Here is a 24,244-nt window from a genome sequence, read left to right on the forward strand (position 1 = left end):
TAGGACCGCGCTACCTCTGGAATCACAGAGAATCCACAATCGAAGCCAGCAAGATATTCACAAGCATGGGGAAGCAAACAGGCCAGTCAAAACCTCTCCTCCTCTCCTTTCCAGGCTTCTATGGAACACCAAAATTGCATCCAATAGTGAAGTACCGTCATGCAAGTCGGAGTAAAAACGGTTTTATTATACTCACAATGCACACGTATAAACAAGCAGTATACAATGGATCAAAATCACCCGACCCGGGTTTCGCTCGGTTGAGCTTCGTCAGGGGTATTCCTATAATACTAATTCCCAGAATACCCCTGACGAAGCTCAACCGAGCGAAACCCGGGTCGGGTGATTTTGATCCATTGTATACTGCTTGTTTATACGTGTGCATTGTGAGTATAATAAAACCGTTTTTACTCCGACTTGCATGACGGTACTTCACTATTGGATGCAATTTTGGTGTTCCATAGAAGCCTGGAAAGGAGAGGAGGAGAGGTTTTGACTGGCCTGTTTGCTTCCCCATGCTTGTGAATATCTTGCTGGCTTCGATTGTGGATTCTCTGTGATTCCAGAGGTAGCGCGGTCCTATCCAAAGAAACACTTTTACCTGTGTGAACTGTACCCACTTCACCGTCGGGACCTGCGACACCACCAAGCAACGTATTTTTGAGGCTTATTTATTTATTTTTATAAAGAATTGTGTTATAGATTCCATTACCGTGGACCATAACGCAATTCTATGACGGAATGCATAACGGATGGTCCATAACGCCATTCTGCTTTTACCACCAAACGAAGCGTTAACGAATTTCAAAATATGAAATTCGCTCATCTCTAATTGTGATACATATATATGCATGTTTATACATAGCCAGTGTTTTAATCTATCAGTTTCCAAACCTGCTTAGCAGATGAAGGAATATTCCTTCAATTATTCTATTACTGGTTGCTAAGCAACTCCTTTCTCCTTTACAAATCAGCACAAAGTATGGTGATCACATGCACTCTGCAAATTCTCCTTTGCCATTAATTGTCTGTTTAAAGAAATAAAAGAACAGTCCTGATTGTGTTTCCTGTTTGTCTATTGTCTGCATGTTTCATTCTTTATTATTATCTATTTAAGAGAACTTATTACAGCCTGGACAAAATAGGTGCCTTGTGTACCTCAAAGGTTTAGAAAAAGATCTGCCTGAAATTGTAAATCTGACATTGTAGATAGGTTGGGATGGGCAGAGCAAAGAGTGAAGAGGCTAATAAATTAAGAGTCTAAGGCTGTAGGAAATACCGTCATATAGAAATGTTCCCTGCCAAAATGTTGCTTAAAGGGGTTCTCCGGGATTTTAATATTGATGACCTATCCTCAGGATAGGTCATCAATATTAGATTGGCGAGGGTCCGACACCCGGCACACCCGCCGATCAGCTGTTTGAAGAGGAGGCGCGCGCCGTGCCAGCGCTGCCTCCTCTTCACTGTTTACGTTCTCGCCGTCACCTCTGCAGCGGTGAGCAGGTGTAATTACACCTAACCGTCCCATTCATTTCAATGGGACTGATCGCTCCTATACAAGTGTATGGGAACGATCCATTGCATTGAAATGAATGGGACGGTTAGGTGTAATTACACCTGCTCACCAGTGCAGAGGTGACGGCGAGAACGTTAACAGTGAAGAGGAGGCAGCGCTGGCACGGCGCGCGCCTCCTCTTCAAACAGCTGATCGGCGGGTGTGCCGGGTGTCGGACCCTCGCCAATCTGATATTGATGACCTATCCTGAGGATAGGTCATCAATATTAAAAGCCCGGAGAACCCCTTTAATTGCTGGAGATGATGCCAGAAAAGGTTGACCGGTTTTTAGACTGGAGCCATGATAGAAGCTGAAAAGGATCATTTGAGCTTCTATATTCTATATATTTTATGCTACTCAGACTTTTTAACAATGGAGCTTCAGGTTAAATATCCCTACTAGATGTTTTTTAGGGACAGAACCAGCATGCAGAAGGTAGCAAAGCAATATATAAAGGTGAAGATGAGAGTCGGGTGGCATGAGGCCCGTAATCTGTTGTTTAAGCCCTTGTTGCAGTGGGATTCCTTCTCTGATGGTGCTGTGCATTTCAGAAGCCTCCATCCTTGTCTGTGTCAGCGACCTCAATAAAAAAAATTCTCAGCTCCTCTCCGCCAGGGAAAAAGGGCCCTGGAATTCATGCAAATCACATTAACTCTGGCATCTCCCTAGTGAGCCTGCTATAAACTGCAGCCTAATTAAATATTTTTTAACGATGTGAGTAATTTTTGCCACGGGGTGGATTCAGGGGGAAATTTAATATGAGATCACAAGAGCTGTTCCCAGTGTTGATTCTGTAAATTAATAACTACAAACCAAGAGGAGAAACATGCAGACCAAATAAAAGGATGGTGGAGTAGAGAAAGGACCGTCATACTGATTTCTTAATACACCAAATAGTTTTTACTATGTCTCACTAGAGTTAACCCCCTAGTTCCAATGTTAAAAACATGATGCTTAACTTTACCCAAATAATGGAAGTCAAGGAAAATCACAAGTGACCAGGAGAAGTTAACTACGTGAGTTCTGTTGTAGCTTATAGACAGTGCTTGTCTTGAAATGTTATATGAACATATAGCATATTCTGATTGCCTTTAAGTGGGGAAAATTGGCTTCCACCTCACGTTTTTTTTTTTTTTTGCCTTCCTCTGGATAACAGTCCAAACTGGATGGACAGATGTCTTTTTTTTGGCCTTATAAACGATGTTACTATGTATATAATATACATAGTCCTATTCCATTTAACTACATACCACTGGATATATTCAGACAGGAGAGTAACTACATCAGATCTAGAGGTTGTATTTATGTCCAATGAGCCTTCTGCCACTTCAGTGGACATAACTACTATAAAATGCAGGGGATTGTTGAGTTGCCTATACCCTTCTGCTTTCTGTTCTCGGTTCCCCCTGATGTTTTGCCATACATGTATTTGTTAAATCCTTAATTTGCCTTTTAAAACTTTTAGAAGGTTCATGCCGAACGAACCACAAGCTGCATGACATACCAAAAACCTCCTTGGTTGCAAACATAACTTGAATATGAGTCAGGACAGGGAGAAGAGTCATCTAGGCAGCTCTTTGCCAGTTTCTTTTTTGTCTGGCTCAGCTTTATAGGCCTATTTGTGTATGGTTCAGTGGCATAGAACATAGAAGAGGATTCTTTACGGTAAGAGCAGTGAGACTATGGAACTCTCTGCCTGAGGAGGTGGTGATGGTGAGTACAGTAAAAGAGTTTAAGAGGGGCCTGGATGTATTTCTGGAGTGTAATATTATTACAGGATATAGCTACTAGAGAGGGGTCGTTGCCTGATTGGAGTCGGGAAGGAATTTTTCCCCCCTAAGTGGGGAAAATTGGCTTCTACCCCACTTTTTATTTTTTTTCCTCTGGATCAACTTGCAGGATGACAGGCTGAACTGGATGGACAGATGTCTTTTTTTCGGCCTTATATACTATGTTACTATGTATCTCTTGACAGATTCCATTTAGACCAGTAATAAAAATTATTAAAAAATAAATTACAAAAAAGATTCATTTCACATACCATACCAGTACTATTAGGCCCCTTTCATACGGGTGAGTATTCCGCGTGGATGCGATGCGTGAGTTGAACGCATTGCACCCGCACTGAATACTGACCCATTCACTTCTATGGCGCTGTGCACACGAGCGGTGATTTTCACGCATCACTTATGCGTTGCGTGAAAATCGCAGCAAGCTCTATATTGTGCGTTTTCCACGCAACGCAGGCCCCATAGAAGTGAATGGGGCTGCGTGAAAATCGCAAGCATCTGCAAGCAAGTGCGGATGCGGTGCGATTTTCACGCACGGTTGCTAGGAGACGATCGGGATGGAGACCCGATCATTATTATTTTCCCTTATAACATGGTTATAAGGGAAAATAATAGAATTCTGAATACAGAATGCATAGTACAATAGCTCGCGCAGCCTGGCATCTCTTCTGTCTCCTTCTTTGCTGATTGCAGGAAAAGGACCTGTGGTGACGTCACTCCGGTCATCACATGATTCATCACCATGGTAAAAGATCATGTGACGACCATGTGATGACCGGAGTGACATCACCACAGGTCCTTTTCCTGCAATCAGCAAAGAAGGAGACAGAAGAGAAGCCGGGCTGCGCGAGCAAGTGGATTAAGGTGAGTTTAATTATTTTATTTATTTTTTTAACCCCTCCAGCCCTATTTTACTATGCATTCTGTATTCAGAATGCTATTATTTTCCCTTATAACCATGTTATAAGGGAAAATAATACAATCTACACAACACTGATCCCAAGCCCGAACTTCTGTGAAGAAGTTCGGGTTTGGGTACCAAACATGCGCGATTTTTATCACGCGAGTGCAAAACGCATTACAATGTTTTGCACTCGCGCAGAAAAATTGCGCATGTTTCCGCAACGCACCCGCACCTTTTCCCGCAACGCCCGTGTGAAAGAGGCCTTAGGCTTTGTACAAAATAAACTTTCCATCCCAACCTTGTTTTGCATTGAAGCTGACACTGTGTGCTTCTCCTGAGTTAAATAACTGAAGGGTTAATTTTTATGAGATGTTTTTCAATGTGTGCCACGTTTAGATTGATTATTACAAAATCTTTATTATCATTTTCAGGTGGAGCTGACAGGAAGCAGCATTTTTGACTATGTTCATCCAGGGGACCATGTAGAGATGGCAGAGCAACTTGGCATGAAACTTCCCCCAGGGCGTGGACTTCTCTCACAGAGTGCCAATGATGATGGAGCCAGCTCAGCTTCATCATCCTCACAGTCTGAGACCCCAGAGCCAGGTGAGTTTACTAACAATCACAAACATGAGACATGATTCCATTTATAAACCTGTAATTTTCTCTTTTATCCACATTTTTTTGTACTACTTGACAATGTCATCAGGTAGATGTGAATGAGCTAAAGAAGTCATTGAACTTCAGTAGAGCCATTAAAATCATTCACTAACTTGTGCTGACAAAATGGGGTGCTGAATTTTTATAACTATGGCTGAAACGATTACTCGATTGAATCGAGTAACTCGATAAAAAAGGGTTTGCTTGTGTCATGTGACCACGAAGCATGAGTAAAGCTCTTACTATTACTCACTGTTCCATGGTCACGCGCCCACCCCCCGCACTGCACTGTATCCTGACACATCGTCAGGACATAGTGCACGTAAGCATGCACTATGACCTGACACTGTGTGACGTCAGGAGGACACTAGGGGGGCAGCCTGATGGCACTGGTTGGGGCAGCTGATGGCACTGGGGGGGGGCAGCTGATGGCACTGGGGGGCAGCTGATGGCACTAGGGGGGCAGCCTGATGGCACTGGGGGGGCTGATGGCATGAGGGAGAAGCTGATGGCACGGGGGCTGATGTTTATATGAAGAAAAACATTCTTTTAATTTGTTTTTTGTTTTTAGAGTACTCGATAAATCGTTGGATTAATCAATAGAATACTCGATTACAAAAATAGTCGATAGCTGCAACCCTAGTTATAACCCTATTTACACTGCATATGTGGCAGCAATGTACTATATGTATATATTAAAACCATTAAATATTTATAGGGGTTGGCCACCATACGCATAAAAAAATAATTAAGGGTCCCAGATAATAACTAAAGCCACGAGGTATTTGTATCATGAGATTATACTGTGTACATATAATTTTTCTAATGTGTTCAGCATAGCATGCTCCCATTGATGAGAGGCTGTGTGGGCGGAGCAGCTTCAAAGTGAAAGTAAAAATCCCAGCATGCATCACAGCAAGCATCTTCAGTGGAGTGATCACATGACATCCCTGGCCAGACAAAACAAATCATGTTTTTTTTTGTGTTACCATTTTCTGAAAGCTATACTTCATCTTTTTTTTCTGCCAATCATCTTGTGCATGGGCTCTTTTTTTTGCGGGAAGAGCTGATATTTTTATTGGTACCATTTTGGGGTACATATGATTTTTGGATCATTCAATATTACTCTTTATGGGTGGCCAAAAATTTATTTATGGCACAGTTTTTATTTTATTGTTTTACGGCATTCACCTGATCATGTTTTAGTGTATCAATTTTCTGAAAGTCATATTTTTCATTTTTTGGGTGATTTTCTTATGTAGGGGCTAATTTTTTGCAGGATGAAATGGCGGTTTGATTAGTACTATTTTGGGGTACAAACTACTTTTTGATTGCTTGGTAATACACCTTTTGTGGTGTAAGGTGACCAAAAAATTGCTTTTTTGGAACAGTTTTTTTTTTTTTTTCTTGCCGTTTACCTGAGGGGTTGGATCATGCTATATTTTTATAGAGCTGGTCAGTACGGATGCGGCGATTCTGAATATGTCTGTATATATATAGATGTATATATACACCATATTTCTATATACACAATTATATACACGTTAATACACATGTATACATAAACGTATATACACATGTATACATACACACACATATATACATGTATATATTTATAAAAATTTACTTTACAGGGGCTCTGGAGTTTGTAAATTACAGCCATGGGTTCAGGTGCGCTCCTACTAATCTCCCCGCTCCGAACGGAGCGGGAGCGCACCAGTGGCAGGGGCAGACTGGACATGCGCTGCTCTTAAGCAGATGAGGAAAAGCAGCGCATGTGCAGTTACACTACAGGCATGGACGAGCTTTCTCTAAAGCTCCTCCATGTCGCGTGCAGCCATGAACGAACTGGCCCCACAGAGCGGGGCTCAGGGGGTGTGGCTTACTATAAAAAGATTGGCAGACAGATTTTTTTAATAAAATATATTTGGAAACTCATTTTTACCCTGCCTCTTACAATGTTGTGTAAAGTACTTAAATAGTGGCCAACCCCTTTAATGTAAATTTTTGGAGACACAGTTTCGCTGCCTAAGTAGTTTAGTGGGTCAGCTGCTGGTGACTCTTGGTCCAAATGCAAGATTTTGTATTTCATAGTAGAAGCATTATGGGATGTGGCACTACCTCTCAAAGCTGTCTCTTATCTGAAATAAATCATTAATGGGTGGCTGCACACTATGCGGATTACTCGCTGTTTGTCTGCGTGGATTTTGTGCAGAAAAACTGGAGCGTAATACAGTACCAGCAAAGTGAATAAGGTTTGACAAATCTCATGTACACTTTGCTGTTTTTCTTAGATACGGAAATGGACCTGTTGTGTGGATTTTAAAATCCACAGCTTGTCAATTCTTTTCTGTAGAGTGGTTTCCCCTATAGACTTCACTGGGGTTGTTTACATAAACAGAAAAACCGCACGAAAATCCACACCAAAACTGTGATATATAGTGCCGATTTTTTTTGTGCGTTTTTGATGCAGATTTTCTGCACACAGATTGGCACTGTGCACTACTGATAATAGTGCAGTCTCCAACACTGAAGTTGGTAGACTATGAGGCAGAGCAGGACATCCTTGCACTAACATCCACGCTAAAGACCGTCTCCAAAATACACTAATGCAGTGATTTAGAAAAATACTGGACTATAATCATTTTTCTTTTGTAACTGAGGTACATTTTAAAGGACCCCCCTAGCCAAAAGTGATATCTTATGTCATGCTTAGGTCAGGGCCTAAGAGAGTGGAGCATGACACAAGGATTCTAATTTTTTGCTCTTTGAATCCCTTTATCATGCACCGCCCCTCAGGTCCGGCATCAGGCTTAAAGAGGACCTTTCACCGCTCCTGACCTGCCTATTTTAATAATTACATGCATTTCCCATGTAATAACAATTCTGGAGCCTCTATTCTTATGGCTCTGTTGTGCCATTCCTTTATTATTTCTACTAGAAGTTATGAATGAATTGCTATTAGTCTTCAATAAGGGTACAGAGGGGAGGCAAACCTGCATGTGATGAGCGCAGTGACGTCACCACAGGTCCTTTTCCTCCTGCACAGCAAAGAAGAAGAAAGAAGAGAAGCTGTAGATTAAGGTGAGTAAAACGATTTTTTTATTTATTTTTAACCCCTCCAGCCCTATTTCACTAAGCATTCTGTATTAAGAATGCAAGTGATGCGTGAAAATCACCGCTCATGTGCACAGCCCCATAGAAATGAATGGGTCCGGATTCAGTGCGGGTGCAATGTGTTCACCTCACGCAAGAAGAGGCCTAAGGGACGCAATTTGTGTTAAAGCTGCCACAGGGTTTCATGTTAATAATTTTTAATGTGAGCCTTCTGATTTTGACAGCAGTCTTTTAATAAGTTTATACTTGGCCAGTGGAAATTTTTAAGTTAAGACTTAAGACATCTCTGTGAAATACTCTAAATAAGCTTAAAGCTCATTGCTTCCATCCCAGAAAATGGTAAAGTAAAGGTGGATCAAACACAGCCCTGTGCTCCCCCTCTTCTTCATTGTGCTCCGACGATAATTCATGCATTAGGGGAAAATCCATTTATAAATTAAACAAAATGACTTGATATCCATCGTCCCCCAGTTCATCACGCTGTTCAAACAGCCACGAGATTGGCGTCTTGTCCCTGGCCTTCCGAGAGCCTTAGTAATTAGATCTGTGACGGATTTATCCTTTACTGATTGAAGCTCTAAATTAATTGAAGTTCCACGTTTGTGGTTTTCTTTTTTTTTTCATTGTACTTTTTTTGTCTTGTGGTTTTTCTCTTTATATCAATCTCTCGAGAAATGCTGGAAGCCAGTTTTTTGTTTTTTTTTGTTCACTGTTTGGAATTGAGGGGGCCTGGGAGCTTCAGTTTGTTTAGCTCCTTTACAAGTGGAGGTATGCTTCTTTCAGCCAAATAGAAAATCACCCAACACTTTTTACATGCTCTGCTAGTCATGGGACTAATTCTGGATGTATAGTATTGTTGTCAGTATATGTATTTGAAATTAATACAAATATTCAGTTGTATAATTTACAATACTTTTGATGGGTACAATGACTTTCCAAATAAGGCCACAGTATCTGACAGACGGGAAATGTTTTCCTGAACACTATTGTTGAAAAGATATGACTAGAAATGAGCAAACCACTCAAAATTCGGTTCTGTTCTGGTTCACCGAATAAAAAACAAAAAAACGTTCAGTTCAGACCCAAATCGAATCAGACCAAACCAAAGTGTCTCGAATTACCATGAAAATTTTATATAACACCCTTTAGTATCATGGGATAGAAACTAGGAGAAACTTGTTATCTCTTTTTCTTTATTTTTTATGATTTTTTTTCTTTTTCCCTTCCCCCTTAAGCTCTGGAACACAATGACAACGATAGTAAATGATGTCTGAATGAGGCTAAGTTCACACGAACGTGTGTTATCTGTGGCTGTATTGCGGCCCGCAAATCGCGGGCCGCAATACACGGCCACAGTTCCGTGTGAATTCCGCATCACGGATGCGGACCCATTCACTTCAATGGGTCCGCAAATCCGGAATCGCGGAACGGCCGCACGGGACGGGACCCCTCGGAAGCACTACGGAGTGCCTCCGTGGGGTTACGTCCCGTACTTCCGTTCCGCTAAAAGATAGAACAAGTCCTATCTTTTAGCGGAACGGCCGGATCGCGGACCCATTAAAGTGAATTGGTCCGCGATCCGATGCGGCTGACCTACGGCCGGCGATCGTGCATTGCGGCCCGCTATTTGCGGGCCGCAGCACGGGTCACACACCCGTTCGTGTGAACTCGGCCTGACACTGACATACATAGCTATGGATAACATACAGTGTGTTTGACGGCGTTAACATACAGTGTGTTTTTATATACACTGTGCCGCCACATATGTTATGCTTTTTCACATTCCAAAGCTTCCAGAAATTGTCCCTTATTGGAGGCAGATGATGTTTAAACAAACATGGTGTTATGGGGAAAATTTTTTTTAAAAATTGCAAAAAAAAGGTGGCTTAGGGGGACCAAGCATCCAAAAATTATGCTTGACAAGGTCAGAATGCCTGCCCATACAACACATGCAAGTGATGATTGTCTGAATAAAAAGTGTCTCATTCTTAACGAGCCTAGAATAATTAAGGCTGCGCTCACACGGGCGAGATTTCCGCGCGGGTGCAATGCGGTAGGTGAACGTATTGCACCCGCACTGAATCCCGACCCATTCATTTCAAAGGGGCTGTTCAGATGAGCGGTGATTTTCACGCATCACTTGTGCGTTGCGTGAAAATCGCAGCATTCTCTATATTCTGCGTTTTTCACGCAACGCAGGCCCCATAGAAGTGAATGGGGTTGCGTGAAAATCGCAAGCATCCGCAAGCAAGTGCGGATGCGGTGCGATTTTCACGCATGGTTGCTAGGTGACAGTCTATTCACTGTATTATTTTCCCTTATAACATGGTTATAAGGGAAAATAATAACATCTACACAACACCTAACCCAAACATGAACTTCTGTGAAGAAGTTCGGGTCTGGGTACCACAGTCGGCTTTTTATCACGCGCGTGCAAAACACATTGCACCCGCGCGATAAAAACTGAACATCGGAACGCAATTGCAGTCAAAACTGACTGCAATTGTGTTCCTACTGTCGCGGGTTTGCCGCAATACATCGGGACGCATCCGGACCTAATCCGGACACGCTCGTGTAAACCCAGCCTAACCCTTTTAATTAGGAGAAGCAGCAGTACAGTGTGGATGTGGAAAAAGGTAGGGTAACAATAGGCATGTGACTGCAATAGTAGAGGCAGCATACCATACAAGGCAGTGGATCGGCTGTGGGTAGTAGTAGCAGTAATGGTAGTACTGACAGATGTGTAGCATTAATAGTAGTTTAAGTGGGGGATTGGCAGCAAGGAGATGGCAGCAGCAGCCATATGGTACATGTTGGCAGGCAGCAGCATGATGGAGGCAGCAGCAGCCTTATGGAAGATGATGATAGGCAGGAAGCAGCAGTGGCATGATCACAGCAATGAAATGATGGAGGCAATGGAGGCAGCAGCAGCCATATAGAACAAGATGGTTGGCAGGCCGCAGCAATGACTTGATTGAGGCAGGATGGCAGGCAGAAAGCAACAGTGGCAAGATTGGGCAAGGTCAGATCTATTCATGGGCCTCAGCTGGAGGAGTATGAAAATCCTCCCGAATCAAGGCTCGGTTCATTTAGACAAAAATGATGTCTTGGACACTAGTGGGCGACAACTTAGTCCATTTGGGTGTCACCACGCCTCCCATGGCGCTGAAAACCCTCTCCAAAATGACGCTGGTGGCTGGGCAAGAATGAAGAAAGAAAGAGTGTATGACGTCAGCTCCCTAAAGGCAACAGACTCAACTAAATGGTACGGCAGCATCTGCACCACCAGGTGGGAACTTGGGCAGGTGGGAATTAAGCTTGCGCACCAGCGGATTGCTGGGTGTGTAGAGCTGTTTCTTGGCCACGCATTCCGTTTTTCAATAGCTGACAATGCAGTAGAGGATGAGGAGTCTTAGTTTGAGCTGTGGAAAGTGATTGTGACGATGTGAAAGACACCGTACTGCCCATGGATGCGGCCTGGCTGCCACAAGGGGGACTGGGAGAAGGAGGGAACTGCTGTTGCCGTAGCTGGCTGCCACCTTTGCTTGCCCACGGGATGGGGTGATGCCACTTCATGTTGTTCAATAGAGCTGTGGTGCCTGCGTTTGTGTTTGCCTGACCACATCTTATTTTGTCCTGGCACAGCTTGCACAGAGCAATGCTTCTGTCTTCCAGCAGCGTGGAGAAAAACTGCCAGATGGGAGATACTCGCTAGAGGCATTTGCCTCGACTGGCACTGTTGCTGTCCCCAATACCAAGGCCACTGGTGCCACTACTACCACCAACAACACAGCTATGCCCGGGGTCTGCAGCCTCCTCCTTAACCTCCTCCTCAGGGCAGTACAAACCCTGACTGCTCTCACACAAGTCTGTATTGACTATCTTCTGTAGGGCGTAGTGGGGTTTTCTTGCCACTTCTTAGGATAAAGGAATGCACCCCATGTGAAAGGGGCAGTAAAGACTAAGAGGATTCCACTGAAAGCCTTCTCTGGGGCTGCAAGGAGGAGGAGCAAGAGGAACACTATGACCGCTGGCTCCACAGTACTGTGATAACTAAGTCACCTTACGTCGTCCCGCTGGGACAGAGATGAGGAGTGAGCGATCCAAACCACAATCCCATTCTCTTTCTCCTCAATGATAACGTTGCGCCTTTCCAAAGCCATCAGGGACAACTGCAGCCTACTACTGCTACTTCTGGCCAGATAGCTGGTGCTGCTACTACCCACATTCAGGCTCTGGGTCTCCCTTCCATAACCCTGACATTTTTGGGCCAAAGTGTACGCAGTCACACAAAGTATGGAATAGTTTGCAAATCAGCTTTCTGGAAATCAATATCCTTTCTCTTTCCACAAACACACTGAAGACATTACTACTGACAGTTGACTTTGGAAATACTGCTGTATCGGTGCCACTTACAGATTTCTGCCCAACGTCTTCTGCTAAAAAAAAAATCTCCATTGTAAAACACAAGTTGACAAACTACTATGCAATTATTAACGACCCCCCCCCCCCCCCCCGCTAACACGGAAAGTGCCTGGAGATGGAAATACACGGATTGAAGCCTAACACCACGGTATCACTCACAGATAATTTTGTGTGCTACCCTGTGTATTAGTGCAGTAATCACATATATGCTGGTTTTAATAATTTGAATGCCCCCCCCCCCCCCCCCCCCCCAAAAAAAAGTATAATATTTGAACCGTATGGAGATAGAAATAAGCAGAAACAGATTGAGGCCTAATACCGCGTTATCACTAACAGATAATTTTGTGCGCTACCCTGTGTATTGTAAGACACTTAATCACCTGTATGCTAGTTTTAATAATTTCAGCAACCCCCCAAAAAAAATTTAAACCATGTGGTTTGTCCATGCCTGTGCTGCGGATCGCAATGCATGGGCAATGCTGTAAAATGGTGCTACGTGCAATTTTTCTGGATTCATCTGAAACTAACCTGAAGAGGTTTGGTTTTGTCTGTCAGGCGAAAAATTGCAAAGTTCGTAACAAACCTGCTTTATTACAAACTAGTTCGCTCATCTTTACATTCCTTGAGGAATACACACTACTTTTTTTTAGCTTTTTTGTATGCAGCTCAGCTTGAATAACACTGTATGAACATAAATCGGCATGGATATATGATCATTGCTGTTACTAAGTGGTTACAATGTCTGCATATTATGTTAAAAGGGTATTATATTTACAGTTTATGGGGGACTTATATCAAATCAGATACGTCAGTTTTGTGACTTAAAAATGTTGCACATCATCTCGATTACGGCGTTTTCTGTGACATTGGGTCAAATTTTGCATCTTTTGGTGACCAGTTAAAAAAATTATTTTTAGCCCAAGATGAGTAAAATGCAATCATATAAAAATGTTTCCCGAAGGTGTACATAGCCTTTAAAGAGGACCTTTCACTTGTATACAAACTAAAAACCATCTATATCAGTGGGCAGAGCGGCGCCCAGGGGTCCCCCTGCACTTACCTAGTATGTCTGGGTGCCGCTCCGTTCGCCCGGTATAGGCTCCGGTGTCTGCGCTCACTGGACTGATTTTTTGTATGAGGCGTGTCCCTTGCTGCAGCGCTGGCCAATCGCAGCGCACAGCTCATAGCCAGGCTCCCAGACATACTAGTAAGTGCAGGGGGGCCCCTGGGCGCCGCTCTGCCCACTGATATAGATGGTTTTTAGTTTGTATACAAGTGAAAGGTCCTCTTTAACTAACAGTTTGATCAAGTCAAAATACTAATGAACGTTTGTGGCCAACAGATATCAAAGCCACTGTTAAATGGTTTCTACCACCAGAAATACTGTTATGTAGCTGACTGATATAGCGATGCGCCAATGTCAGCACTACATAACAGTATGTTTCTAACATTAGTCCCTGCAGCCGTTTTTGTTAAAAAAAGCACTTTTATAGATATGCTAATGAGCCTCTAGGTGCTATGTGGGCGTCATTAGCACCTAGAGGGCTCCGTCCACTAACCATTTCAGTCCCTCCAGCCCGCCCCGCTCCTGTTGATTGACGTGAAACTTCTCAGTATCTCGTACCAATTCCCGCGCCTCCGCCGTGCGCTTCTGTATTCGGCGCAGGCGCAGTGAGTGAATGCCGCGCTCCTGGTGCCGGCTTCCTCATTGTAACGTAGTTGGCGCAGGCGCAGTGAGGAAGCCGGCGCCGGCAGAATACAGAAGCGCACGGTGCAGGCGCGGGAAGGGGTACGAGATACTGAGAAGTTTCACGTCAATCAACAGGAGCGGGGCGGGCTGGAGGGACTGAAATGGTTAGTGGGCGGAGCCCTCTAGGTGCTAATGACGCCCACATAGCACCTAGAGGCTCATTAGCATATTTATAAAAGTGCTTTTTTAACAAAAACGGCTGCAGGGACTAATGTTAGAAACATACTGTTATGTAGTGCTGACATTGGCGCATCGCTATATCAGTCAGCTACATAACAGTATTTCTGGTGGTAGAAACCCTTTAATATAATACTTTTATTTAATTATATATTTTTTCGAAGTAAATTGCAAAACTCAGGATTTAAAACCATAGTATTCTTATTCAGTCATATTTTTAGTTGTATTTGTATTTATGCTTATTTACCAGTGCACTGTAAATTGGTAACATATGCTCCATTTATGTGTGTGCATCTGTCCTCCTCTCCACAGTCTAAAAATGTCTGCTCAGAAGAAAACAGATTACTTTTAACTTGCATAGCAAAAGTAGACAGAAATTATTTTATGTATGAGTTCACCTTAAAAAAACACCTGGAATATATAGCTACAGGATTGATATTTAATCAGTTGAAGACAAGGCCATTTTCCACCATTCAGGACCAAAGGAATTTTAAGTTTTTTTTTTGCACGTGCAGCTTGAAAGCAATAGCTTTTTTGTTTGGTGATCTAAATATTTTCTCTTTTTTTTCCGGTCATACATCAGGCTTATTTTTGTCATTTTTATTTTAATGGAGATTTATTATAGAGCTGATATGGGTCCAGTAGTTCCTGCAGTTAAACGGTGATCATGTGTATTGGGGCTGGAACAGAAAGCGTCATTGCCACTTCCTGAACTGTATGCACAGTGCACTTTGTGCAACATCTATACAGCTATCCAAAAAGGTAGAGACAGTAATAAACCATTTGTCTCTTCTCTATGGGGAGTCCAGCTGTCTCGGCAACCAACTCTTTGCTCCTACAGCTGTACAATATCTGTACAGCTGCAGATTCAGCGGGCATGTTCAGGAACATCTTTGCATAGTTACATGCAGAACCACCAGACAGTTTGAGTCTTCCAACAGTCTGCAAGTAGTATAAAGACATTCCATCGCAGGCAAGCCAAAAGTTTAGAACAGTTAGGAAACATTTTTGCAGGCCTCATCTATAGGAACCTGCAGCCATTTAAAGGGGTTGTCTCATTTCAGTAATTTGCATTTTTCATGTAGAGGAAGTTAATACAATGGGGTCATTTATTAATCTGAAATATACCTAAATTAGGCGTATTTCATGCACAGTTGCGCTGCTATCTGCAACTTTTCCCTGCAGTTCTAAAATTGTGTGTGTGGTGGGGAAGGGGACGGGACGGCAAGTCTGTCTCATTCACATGTTCTAGGAAGCTGTCTTACATTTAGAACTGGCGCTGGATGCGCCGAAGTTATGTAGAGGCCGGTACCTCTTCATAACTTTGGCGGATCCACCTCCAATTATGGGCCTTTATTAAAACTGGCGTCTAAAACACCTGTCTTAATAAATTTGTCCCTAAGTCTCCAGAGGCGAAAAGGCTTCTTCACCATAAGAACTGTGAATCTGTGGCATAGTCTATATCAAGACAGTTGACTGTTTCAAAAAAGGTTTACTTGAATTCTTAGAATTAAATAACATTAGCAGTACTTATGTAAATGTGGAGAAGCCGGGTTCTTTCACTCCCATTTCCAATTCACATCCCCGCCTGTTGAACCCATACCATTTCCGCTCTATTTTTATTTCCTTGTGTCCCTTCTTTCTTAGTCAATGACTGTCACCTATTGACAATTATGAATTGGTTACATTCGTTCAGACTGATGAACGAAGTATTGAAAAATTTGTTTGTCACAAAGCGCATTTCTTTGTCAGTAGTTAGTGCAATGACAGGGAGCTGCGTTTGTGTCGATCCCCGTCATTGTACCCCTCAGATGTCGCGTTCATAGCTGATCGTAACATCTGACATTGATACTACAGTGTAACTTAAAATTTTTTATAAAATCATACTAAGAGAATTAGGTAATGTCATAGCCAGATCCTTATTTCTGATATTTGCAGACTCTATACTGACAGGGAATGTTCCACAGGATTGGCGCATGGCAAATGTGGTGCAAATATTCAAAAAGGGTCCAAAAACAGAGCCTGGAAACTATAGGCTGGTAAGTTTAACATCTGTCGTGGGTAAACTGTTTGAAGGTTTTCTAAGAGATGCTATCTCAATGGAAATAAGGAAATAACGCCATATCAGCATGGCTTCACGAGAGATCCGTCATGTCAAACTAATTTAATCAGTTTCTATGAGGAGGTAAGGCTACTTTCACACTGCCGTTTCTGGGTCCGCTTGTGAGATCCGTTTCAGGGCTTTCACAAGCGGCCCAAAAGGGATCAGTTTAGCCCCAATGCATTCTGAATGGATAATGATCCGTTCAGAATGCATCAATTTGGCTGCGTTTGGTCTCCGTAGTGTTTTTTAGACGGTCACTAAAACGCCGCTTGCAGCTTTTTGGTGACCGTCTGACTATGCGGAGCCAAACGGATCCGTCCTGACTTACAATGTAAGTCAATGGGGATCAGTTTTTCACTGACATTATATGGTGCAATTGAAAATGGATCCGTCCCCCATTGACTTTTAATGTAATTCAAGACGGATCCGTTTTGACTTAGACTTGTTTTTGAATGAATAATGCAAAAGGATCCGTTATTAACGGATACAAGCATTTGCATTATTGGTGCGGATCCGTCTGTGCAGATACAAGACGGATCCGCACCAAACGCGAGTGTGAAAGCAGCCTAAGTTCTAGACTTGACAGCGGCAAATCAATGGATGTCGTATATTTGGACTTCTCCAAAGCATTTGACACTGTACCACATAAAAGGTTAGTATATAAAATGAGAATGCTCGGACTGGGAGAAAATGTCTGTATGTGGGTAAGTAACTGGCTGAGTGATAGAAAACAGAGGGTGGTTATTAACGGTACACACTCAGATTGGGTCACTGTCACTAGTGGAGTACCTCAGGGGTCAGTAAAGGGCCCTATCCTCTTCAATATATTTATTAATAATCTTGTAGAAGGCTTGCATAGTAAAATATCAATTTTCGCAGATGACACTAAACTGTGTAAAGTAATTTACACTGAAGAGGACATTATACTACTACAGAGGGATGTGGATAGATTGGAGGCTTGGGCAGATAAGTGAAAGATGAGGTTTAACACTGACAAATGTAAGTTTATGCACATGGGAAGGAATAATGCAAGTCACCCGTACATACTAAATGTTAAAACACTGGGTAAGGCCTCATGCACACGACCATAGTTCTGGTCCGCATCCGAGCCGCAGTTTTTGCGGCTCGAATGCGGACCCATTCACTTCAATGGGGCCGCAAAAGATGCGGATAGCACTCCGTGTGCTATCCGCATCCGTTGCTCCGTTCCATGGCCCCGCAAAATAAATAGAACATGTCCTATTCTTACCCGTTTTGCGGACAAGAATAGGCATTTCTACAATGGGCCGCCCGTTCCGCAAATTGCAAAAGGCACACGGGCGACTTCCGTTTTTGCGGACCACAAGAAACGGCACAGTCGTGTGCATGTAGCCTAACACTGACATGGAATTTTAGTTAACGGCAAACTAAGCAGTAAAAACCAGTGTCAGGCAGCTGCTGCCAAGGCCAGTAAGATAATGGGTTGCATCAAAAGGGGCATAGATGCCCGTGATAAGAACATAGTCCTACCACTTTACAAATCACTAGTCAGACCACACATGGAGTACTGTGTACAGTTCTGGGCTCCTGTGAACAAGGCAGACATAGCAGAGCTGGAGAGGGTTCAGAGGAGGGCGACTAAAGTAATAACTGGAATGGGGCAACTACAGTACCCTGAAAGATTATCAAAATTAGGGTTATTTACTTTAGAAAAAAAACGACTGAGGGGAGATCTAATTACTATGTATAAATATATCAGGGGTCAGTACAGAGATCTATCCCATCATCTATTTATCCCCAGGACTGTGACTGTGACGAGGGGACATCCTCTGCGTCTGGAGGAAAGAAGGTTTGTACACAAACATAGAAGAGGATTCTTTACGGTAAGAGCAGTGAGACTATGGAACTCTCTGCCTGAGGAGGTGGTGATGGTGAATACAATAAAGGAATTCAAGAGGGGCCTGGATGTATTTCTGGAACGTAATAATATTACAGGCTATAGGTACTTGCGAGGGGTCGTTGATCCAGGGAGTTAGTCTGATTGCCTGATTGGAGTCGGGAAGGAATTTTTTATTCCCCTAAAGTGGGGAAAATTGGCTTCTACCTCACAGGGTTTTTTTTTGCCTTCCTCTGGATCAACTTGCAGGATGACAGGCCGAACTGGATGGACAAATGTCTTTTTTTGGCCTTATATACTATGTTACTATGTTATATACTATGTATACTTACCTTATCCATTTGATCGCGAAGAGCCGGCCGCCACCATCTTGATTGAAGATCTAGTGCAAAATCATCATCAGATTTTTTGTGGGATCTTTAATCAAGATGGTGGCGGATGGCTCTTCACGCTCAAACGGATGAGGTAAGTATGAATTTTTTTATTTTTTACTATTATTTCAGGGAGAATCTATTTCCTACCACGAAGCAAGAGGAAATTCGGCTTCGCAGCCTATCGAATTTTCCCTGAAATTCGCTCAACACTATTTTCCCCCTATTACTTCCAGTTTTTCCAGTTTGTGTCATCCCTGGTTGTCCTGTTTTCTATGCTGCCTATAAACTAAATCAACCGGATAAACATCTACCAATATAATAGCCTGCATGCATTGCATTCATGCTCTGGTGCATGTGGTGGCTGGAAAAAAAAATATATATATATTCAGCATGAAGAACTGGAGTGTTGTCCTTTTATTAAAGGATTTTCATCCTTCCCATATCTTGTGTAGCTCACTCGCTCCTTCCTCTCCGGATTATCTCCGTGTCTCCCTTCTTCTTGTCCTGTTATGTACATTTCCATATTGTTTTCATTTTTTCTCCCCTCCTCCTTTCTTCTGCACTAGCATTCTCTCCTCCTTTCACAGTGGTGTGTGCTGCTGTCTCTCATGGCTTGCTTGCAATTCAATTACAGAGATGAGAGATAGTGAGTCTCTGGTGGAGAAAGGGCCCCGTCTGACAAGAAATACGACAGCCTACTTAAAATATGTTTATGCAGTTAAATTCAACCTCACCACTCCTGTAATATGGTAAATCTCAGGGTTTGTGGGTTTAAGAGAATGCAAACCTGTGTGCAAATCTGCATGCTTGTGTGCATTTAATTTGCCACTTGGCATCTGTTATGTGTACAGTGATTCGGATTTGTAAAAGCTAAGTTCACACGGAAAAATTTGCAGCAGAAAAATCTGAAGCAGATTACTAGCTGAAATCAGGTTGTGTTTGGTGGCAGATTTGTAATTTTGTGCTGGATTGCAAGCGTTTTACAAGAATATTTGTTTGAGGATTTGGAATAGTATTTAGAAGAGGATTTAAAATTGGTTTTGCCACGTTTTTCTTATCCAGCTTTTGCTTTGGGTATAATTAAAGGGGTTGACCACTTTCTGATTTCTGTTAACCAGTGTGTTTGTAAGGCTACTTTCACACTAGCGTTGTTTTAATCCGGCGTTCAATTCCGACACCGGAACTGCCCGCCGGATCCGGAAAAACGTGTGAAAACGGATTACATTTGAATCCTGATCAGGATTTTGATCACAATGAAAAAAATGCATTGGAAAAAACGGATCCGCCATTTATGGACTTTAACTTTTTTTTCACATTTTTCGGGTTTAACATGCAAAAGCCGGATCCGTTTTGACTGAACACACAGTGCCAGATCCGGCGTTAATGCAAGTCAATGGGAAAAAGGCCTGATCCGGCGTTCAGTCAAAGTGTTCAGGCTTTTTGGCCGGAGGTAAAAATACTGCATGCTACGTTTTTCTGAAAAGCCTGATCAGTCAAAAAGACTGAACTGAAGACATCCTGATGCATCCTGAACGGATTACTCTCCATTCAGAATGCATGGGGATAAAACTGATCAGTTCTTTTCCGGATTTGAGCCCCTAGGACGGAACTCAGCGCCGGAAAAGAAAAACGCTAGTGTGAAAGTACCCTAAGATGACTATATGGCATTTACTAATACAGCTTTTGTTGAAATTCTGCACCCTTTTTGGTATTTCATAATGTATGCTCCCTTGTTTACCAAGCCTTTTGTGCTGTCTACACAGAGGTCCTGTGCATAAAACGGCTGCTGATGGAGGGTCATGTGACCAGGAAAATTACCTCCAAGTGATGTCTCCTCCATTCAAATACACCACAGATGATATCTGCCCTTGAAATGTGCAGTGTGTTTGAGTAGAGGAGACATCACATGGAGATGATTTTCCTGATCACATGAACCTCCATCAGCAGCCATCTTATGGATAGGACCTCTATGTGGACAGCACTATAGACTTGGTAAACAAGGGGGCATACCCTATGAAATACAGAAAATGGTGCAGAATTTCAACAAAGGCTGTATTAGTGATTGCCATATAGTCATCTTACAAACACATTGTTCAAGATTTGTCTAACAAGAGGGAATAGCTTATGAAATATTGCACATTGCACAAAATATCAACATAGGCTATATTAGCAATTGCCATATAGTCATCTTACATACACATTAGTCACAAGTAGCCAGAAAGTGGCCAACCCCTTTAAAGAAGCCGTCTATAATCCCTAGCATTATTTCAGCTTCCCCATTGACTTCAATACAATCTGCTTCTAGGAAATAACTTGACCCTTCAGAAGCGGATCTCAATTTGTGCATGTGCACATAGTGACGTTTTTTTCCATTGAAGTCAATGAAAAGCTATTGATAGTGTTTTGATGGCAGATTTGACAGCAAAAAATGTCTGTTCTCTGCAATGAAATCCGTGTTGGATTTTATTTGTATGAACATACCCTATATAAAAAAGTCATTGGAAATGTCAGGCTCCATTCACACATCCGTGTGTGTTTTGCGGATCCGCAAAACACGGACAGCGGCAATGTGCGTTTCCGCATTTTGCGGACCGCACATTGCCAGCACTAAGAGAATATGCCTATTCTTGTCCGCTATTGCGGGCAAGAATAGGACATGTTCTATTTTTTTCAGGATCGGAATTGTGCGGCCCCATAGAAATGTATGGGTCCGCAATTCCGTTCCATAAAATGCGGAATGGAATTGCGGATGTGTGAATGGAGCCTATATCTCATTTAAAAGTTTTATTATTTTAATATAATACAATATGGAAACACAGAAAAAAGAAAAGTAGTATTAGGTACTCTAATCCAAATATGAGGTGAAAATATGAACTAGCTTTAACATTAAGGAATATGGTAGAAAATAAAAGGGAATGAGGGAAAGGAAAAGATAAAGAAGGAAGAAGAAGAGAGAAACCTATAAAGTGAAAAAAGAAAGAAGAAAGGGGGGTCCAAGGGGTTGCATCGCTTAAAGGGGTTGTCCGGGTTTAGATCTGAACCCGGACATACCCATATTTTCACCAAGGCAGTCCCCCTGATGTTGGCATCGGAGCATGTCATGCTCCGATGCCCTCCCTTGCCCCAATAATACACTGCTGGGCGGAAGCTTCCACCCAGCAGTATGTTCGGTGACGTCACCTGCTCTGATGGGCCGGCTTTAGCGCTGCCTTAGCCGTTGGGCCGGTGATGTCACGGGGCTCACTGCTGGGTGGAAGCCTCTGCCTGGCAGCCCTAAGGAGAGCCCGATACATCACCGGATCTCCTGAAAATGCCTTTGTCCTGCGCGATTCAGTGCAGGGCAAAGGAGAGCATTGGAGCATGAAATGATCCGATGCTCTTGTCAGGAGGCTGCCTGGGTGAAAATATGGGTATGTCTGGGTTCAGCTCTGAACCCGGACAAACCCTTTAAGATTGGATGGACAGATAGCAGGCAGAGTCCGAATGGCCCCCAAAAAATGCTCCATAATTAAAATATATTAAAGGGGTGAAAGTAGGCAGCCTTGTTCAGTACTATTGTGTATATGAAAGGATTCTGAGAGGGCGCAGAATCATGAGGGGTATCTAATGTGTCTGGGCATAATACATGATATCTAAGGTCCTTATCACGGGCCTCCCTCCCAGGAACAATTCCCGCCTGGTGGGGGTGAATGAGTGAGGGTAAGTGTGGATTTAGTCTATATAAATTTTGAGGTCAGCATTCAATAACGAGATTGGTCTGTAACTAGAGCAGACCTAGGGATCCTTCCCGGGTTTAGGGAGGACTGCAACATGTGCCAAAGTAGTCTGGTAGGTAAAAAGAGAGTCCTGCAACACTGCGTTAAAGTCTTTAAGCAAAATACTTACCATAGTGTCCAGCAGGGTTTTAAAAAAGAGAGAGAGGTGTAACCATCAGGACCAGGGCTCTTTCCTCCAGGTAGATCCTTGATCACGTATAGACAGTTCTGCTAACATGAAGGGATCTTTCAAGGCTAAAGAATGGGAGGATGATGATTTGGGGAGGGGAGTGGTAGAAGTCAGGGGGTTTGCAATGGAGTGGGAAGATGGTACAAATCAGCATAAAACGAATGAAAGGTCTTAGCTATCTCCGGGGTGACATGTACACTGCATCCTTATGCAGTCTTAATACTCAGGATGTGAGATTGAGTCATGGAATCTCTGAGTGACTCAGCTAGCACCCGCCCACTTGTATTGCTATATTCATAGAAATGGCTACAACAAATCTGAAGTTATTTTTTTAAGGGAAAGGTCTAAAAGGCAACGTACATCCAAGCAAGTTACTTGCAGTTCTCTCAGAACTGAGGTGGATAAGAGCTCGTTTGTAGGTCAATATCCTGGGATTCCTCATTTCCTGGGAGTACAGGAAATGAGCACATGGTCCAACCACAAAATGTTCCCAATATGAGTACAGACCAACCATGGAGGGGCATTATGCTGTAGAAGAATATGTTATGTGGAGAGGAATAAAAAGAAATAAAAAAAAGAAGGAATAAAAACTGTAATCCCTATCTGAGGGATTTTGAAGACATAGTGTCCGTCGCAAATCGCTGAAGGAGGCGATCTTAAGATCTGACATCCTGGCAAAAAGGGTAGAGTAGACTGACCTCAACAAAACAGAAAGTGGAGTTAAAAATCAGAGTAGGAGGTATACAAATCCCATTGACCCCAGAAGACAGTAAAGGAGAAAGGGAAAAAGTGAAGGGAATCAGGTAGAGGAGAGTACAGGGATAGAGTATATCAGACGAGGGCACTAAAAAATAAGGAGTTTAAAGATTAACTGCATCAAGAGCCTAAATAAATCTCAATAGAGAATGGATACAAGATCCAATCATAGCCTCTGGCTAGTGGGGGGGGGGGGGGAATGATAGACAGGAATGTGAGCCATCACCTCTCTTGATAATATAGGAAAAAACAAGTGAAAATAAGGCATCCAAAAAACTGGGATCCCCTAGTTGGGACTCTGAATAAGGGATCAAAATGCTATTAATGCTAAAAATTATAGTGCAAATTATAGAGCAGTATAACCAGGTACTGGTCCACATACTTGGGCTTTCTCAAAGTAGACAGAAATCTATAGACACACAGAGTCTAATGTGTCTGGGTATAATATATGATATCTAAGGTCCTTATCACGGGTCTCCCTCCCAGGAACAATTCCCGCCTGGTGGGGATGAATGAGTGAGGGTAAGTGTGGATTTAGTCTATTCGGCAAAGGTTTGGCGTTAATTCTGAGGTCAGCATTCAATAACGAGATTGGTCTGTAACTAGAGCAGACCTGGGGATCCTTCCCGGGTTTAGGGAGGACTGCAACATGTGCCAAAGTAGTCTGGTAGGTAAAAAGAGAGTCCTGCAACACTGCGTTAAAGTCTTTAAGCAAAATACTTACCATAGTGTCCAGCAGGGTTTTAAAAAAGAGAGAGAGGTGTAACCATCAGGCCCAGGGCTCTTTCCTCCAGGTAGATTCTTGATCAC

General features: G+C 42.8%; 1 protein-coding gene across 1 annotated transcript in view; it reads left to right on the forward strand.

The window, feature by feature from the left end:
* The window catches only part of NPAS3 (neuronal PAS domain protein 3), a 695,623-nt gene that overhangs the window by 500,283 nt on the left and 171,096 nt on the right, over positions 1-24,244 (forward strand). The window contains exon 6 of the mRNA XM_040412178.1: positions 4,682-4,856. Within this exon, the coding sequence (XP_040268112.1) occupies positions 4,682-4,856 (175 nt within the window). The remainder of the gene's footprint in view (positions 1-4,681; positions 4,857-24,244) is intronic.

Source organism: Bufo bufo, chromosome 11, assembly GCF_905171765.1.
Source record: "Bufo bufo chromosome 11, aBufBuf1.1, whole genome shotgun sequence".
NCBI classification, from domain to species: domain Eukaryota; kingdom Metazoa; phylum Chordata; class Amphibia; order Anura; family Bufonidae; genus Bufo; species Bufo bufo.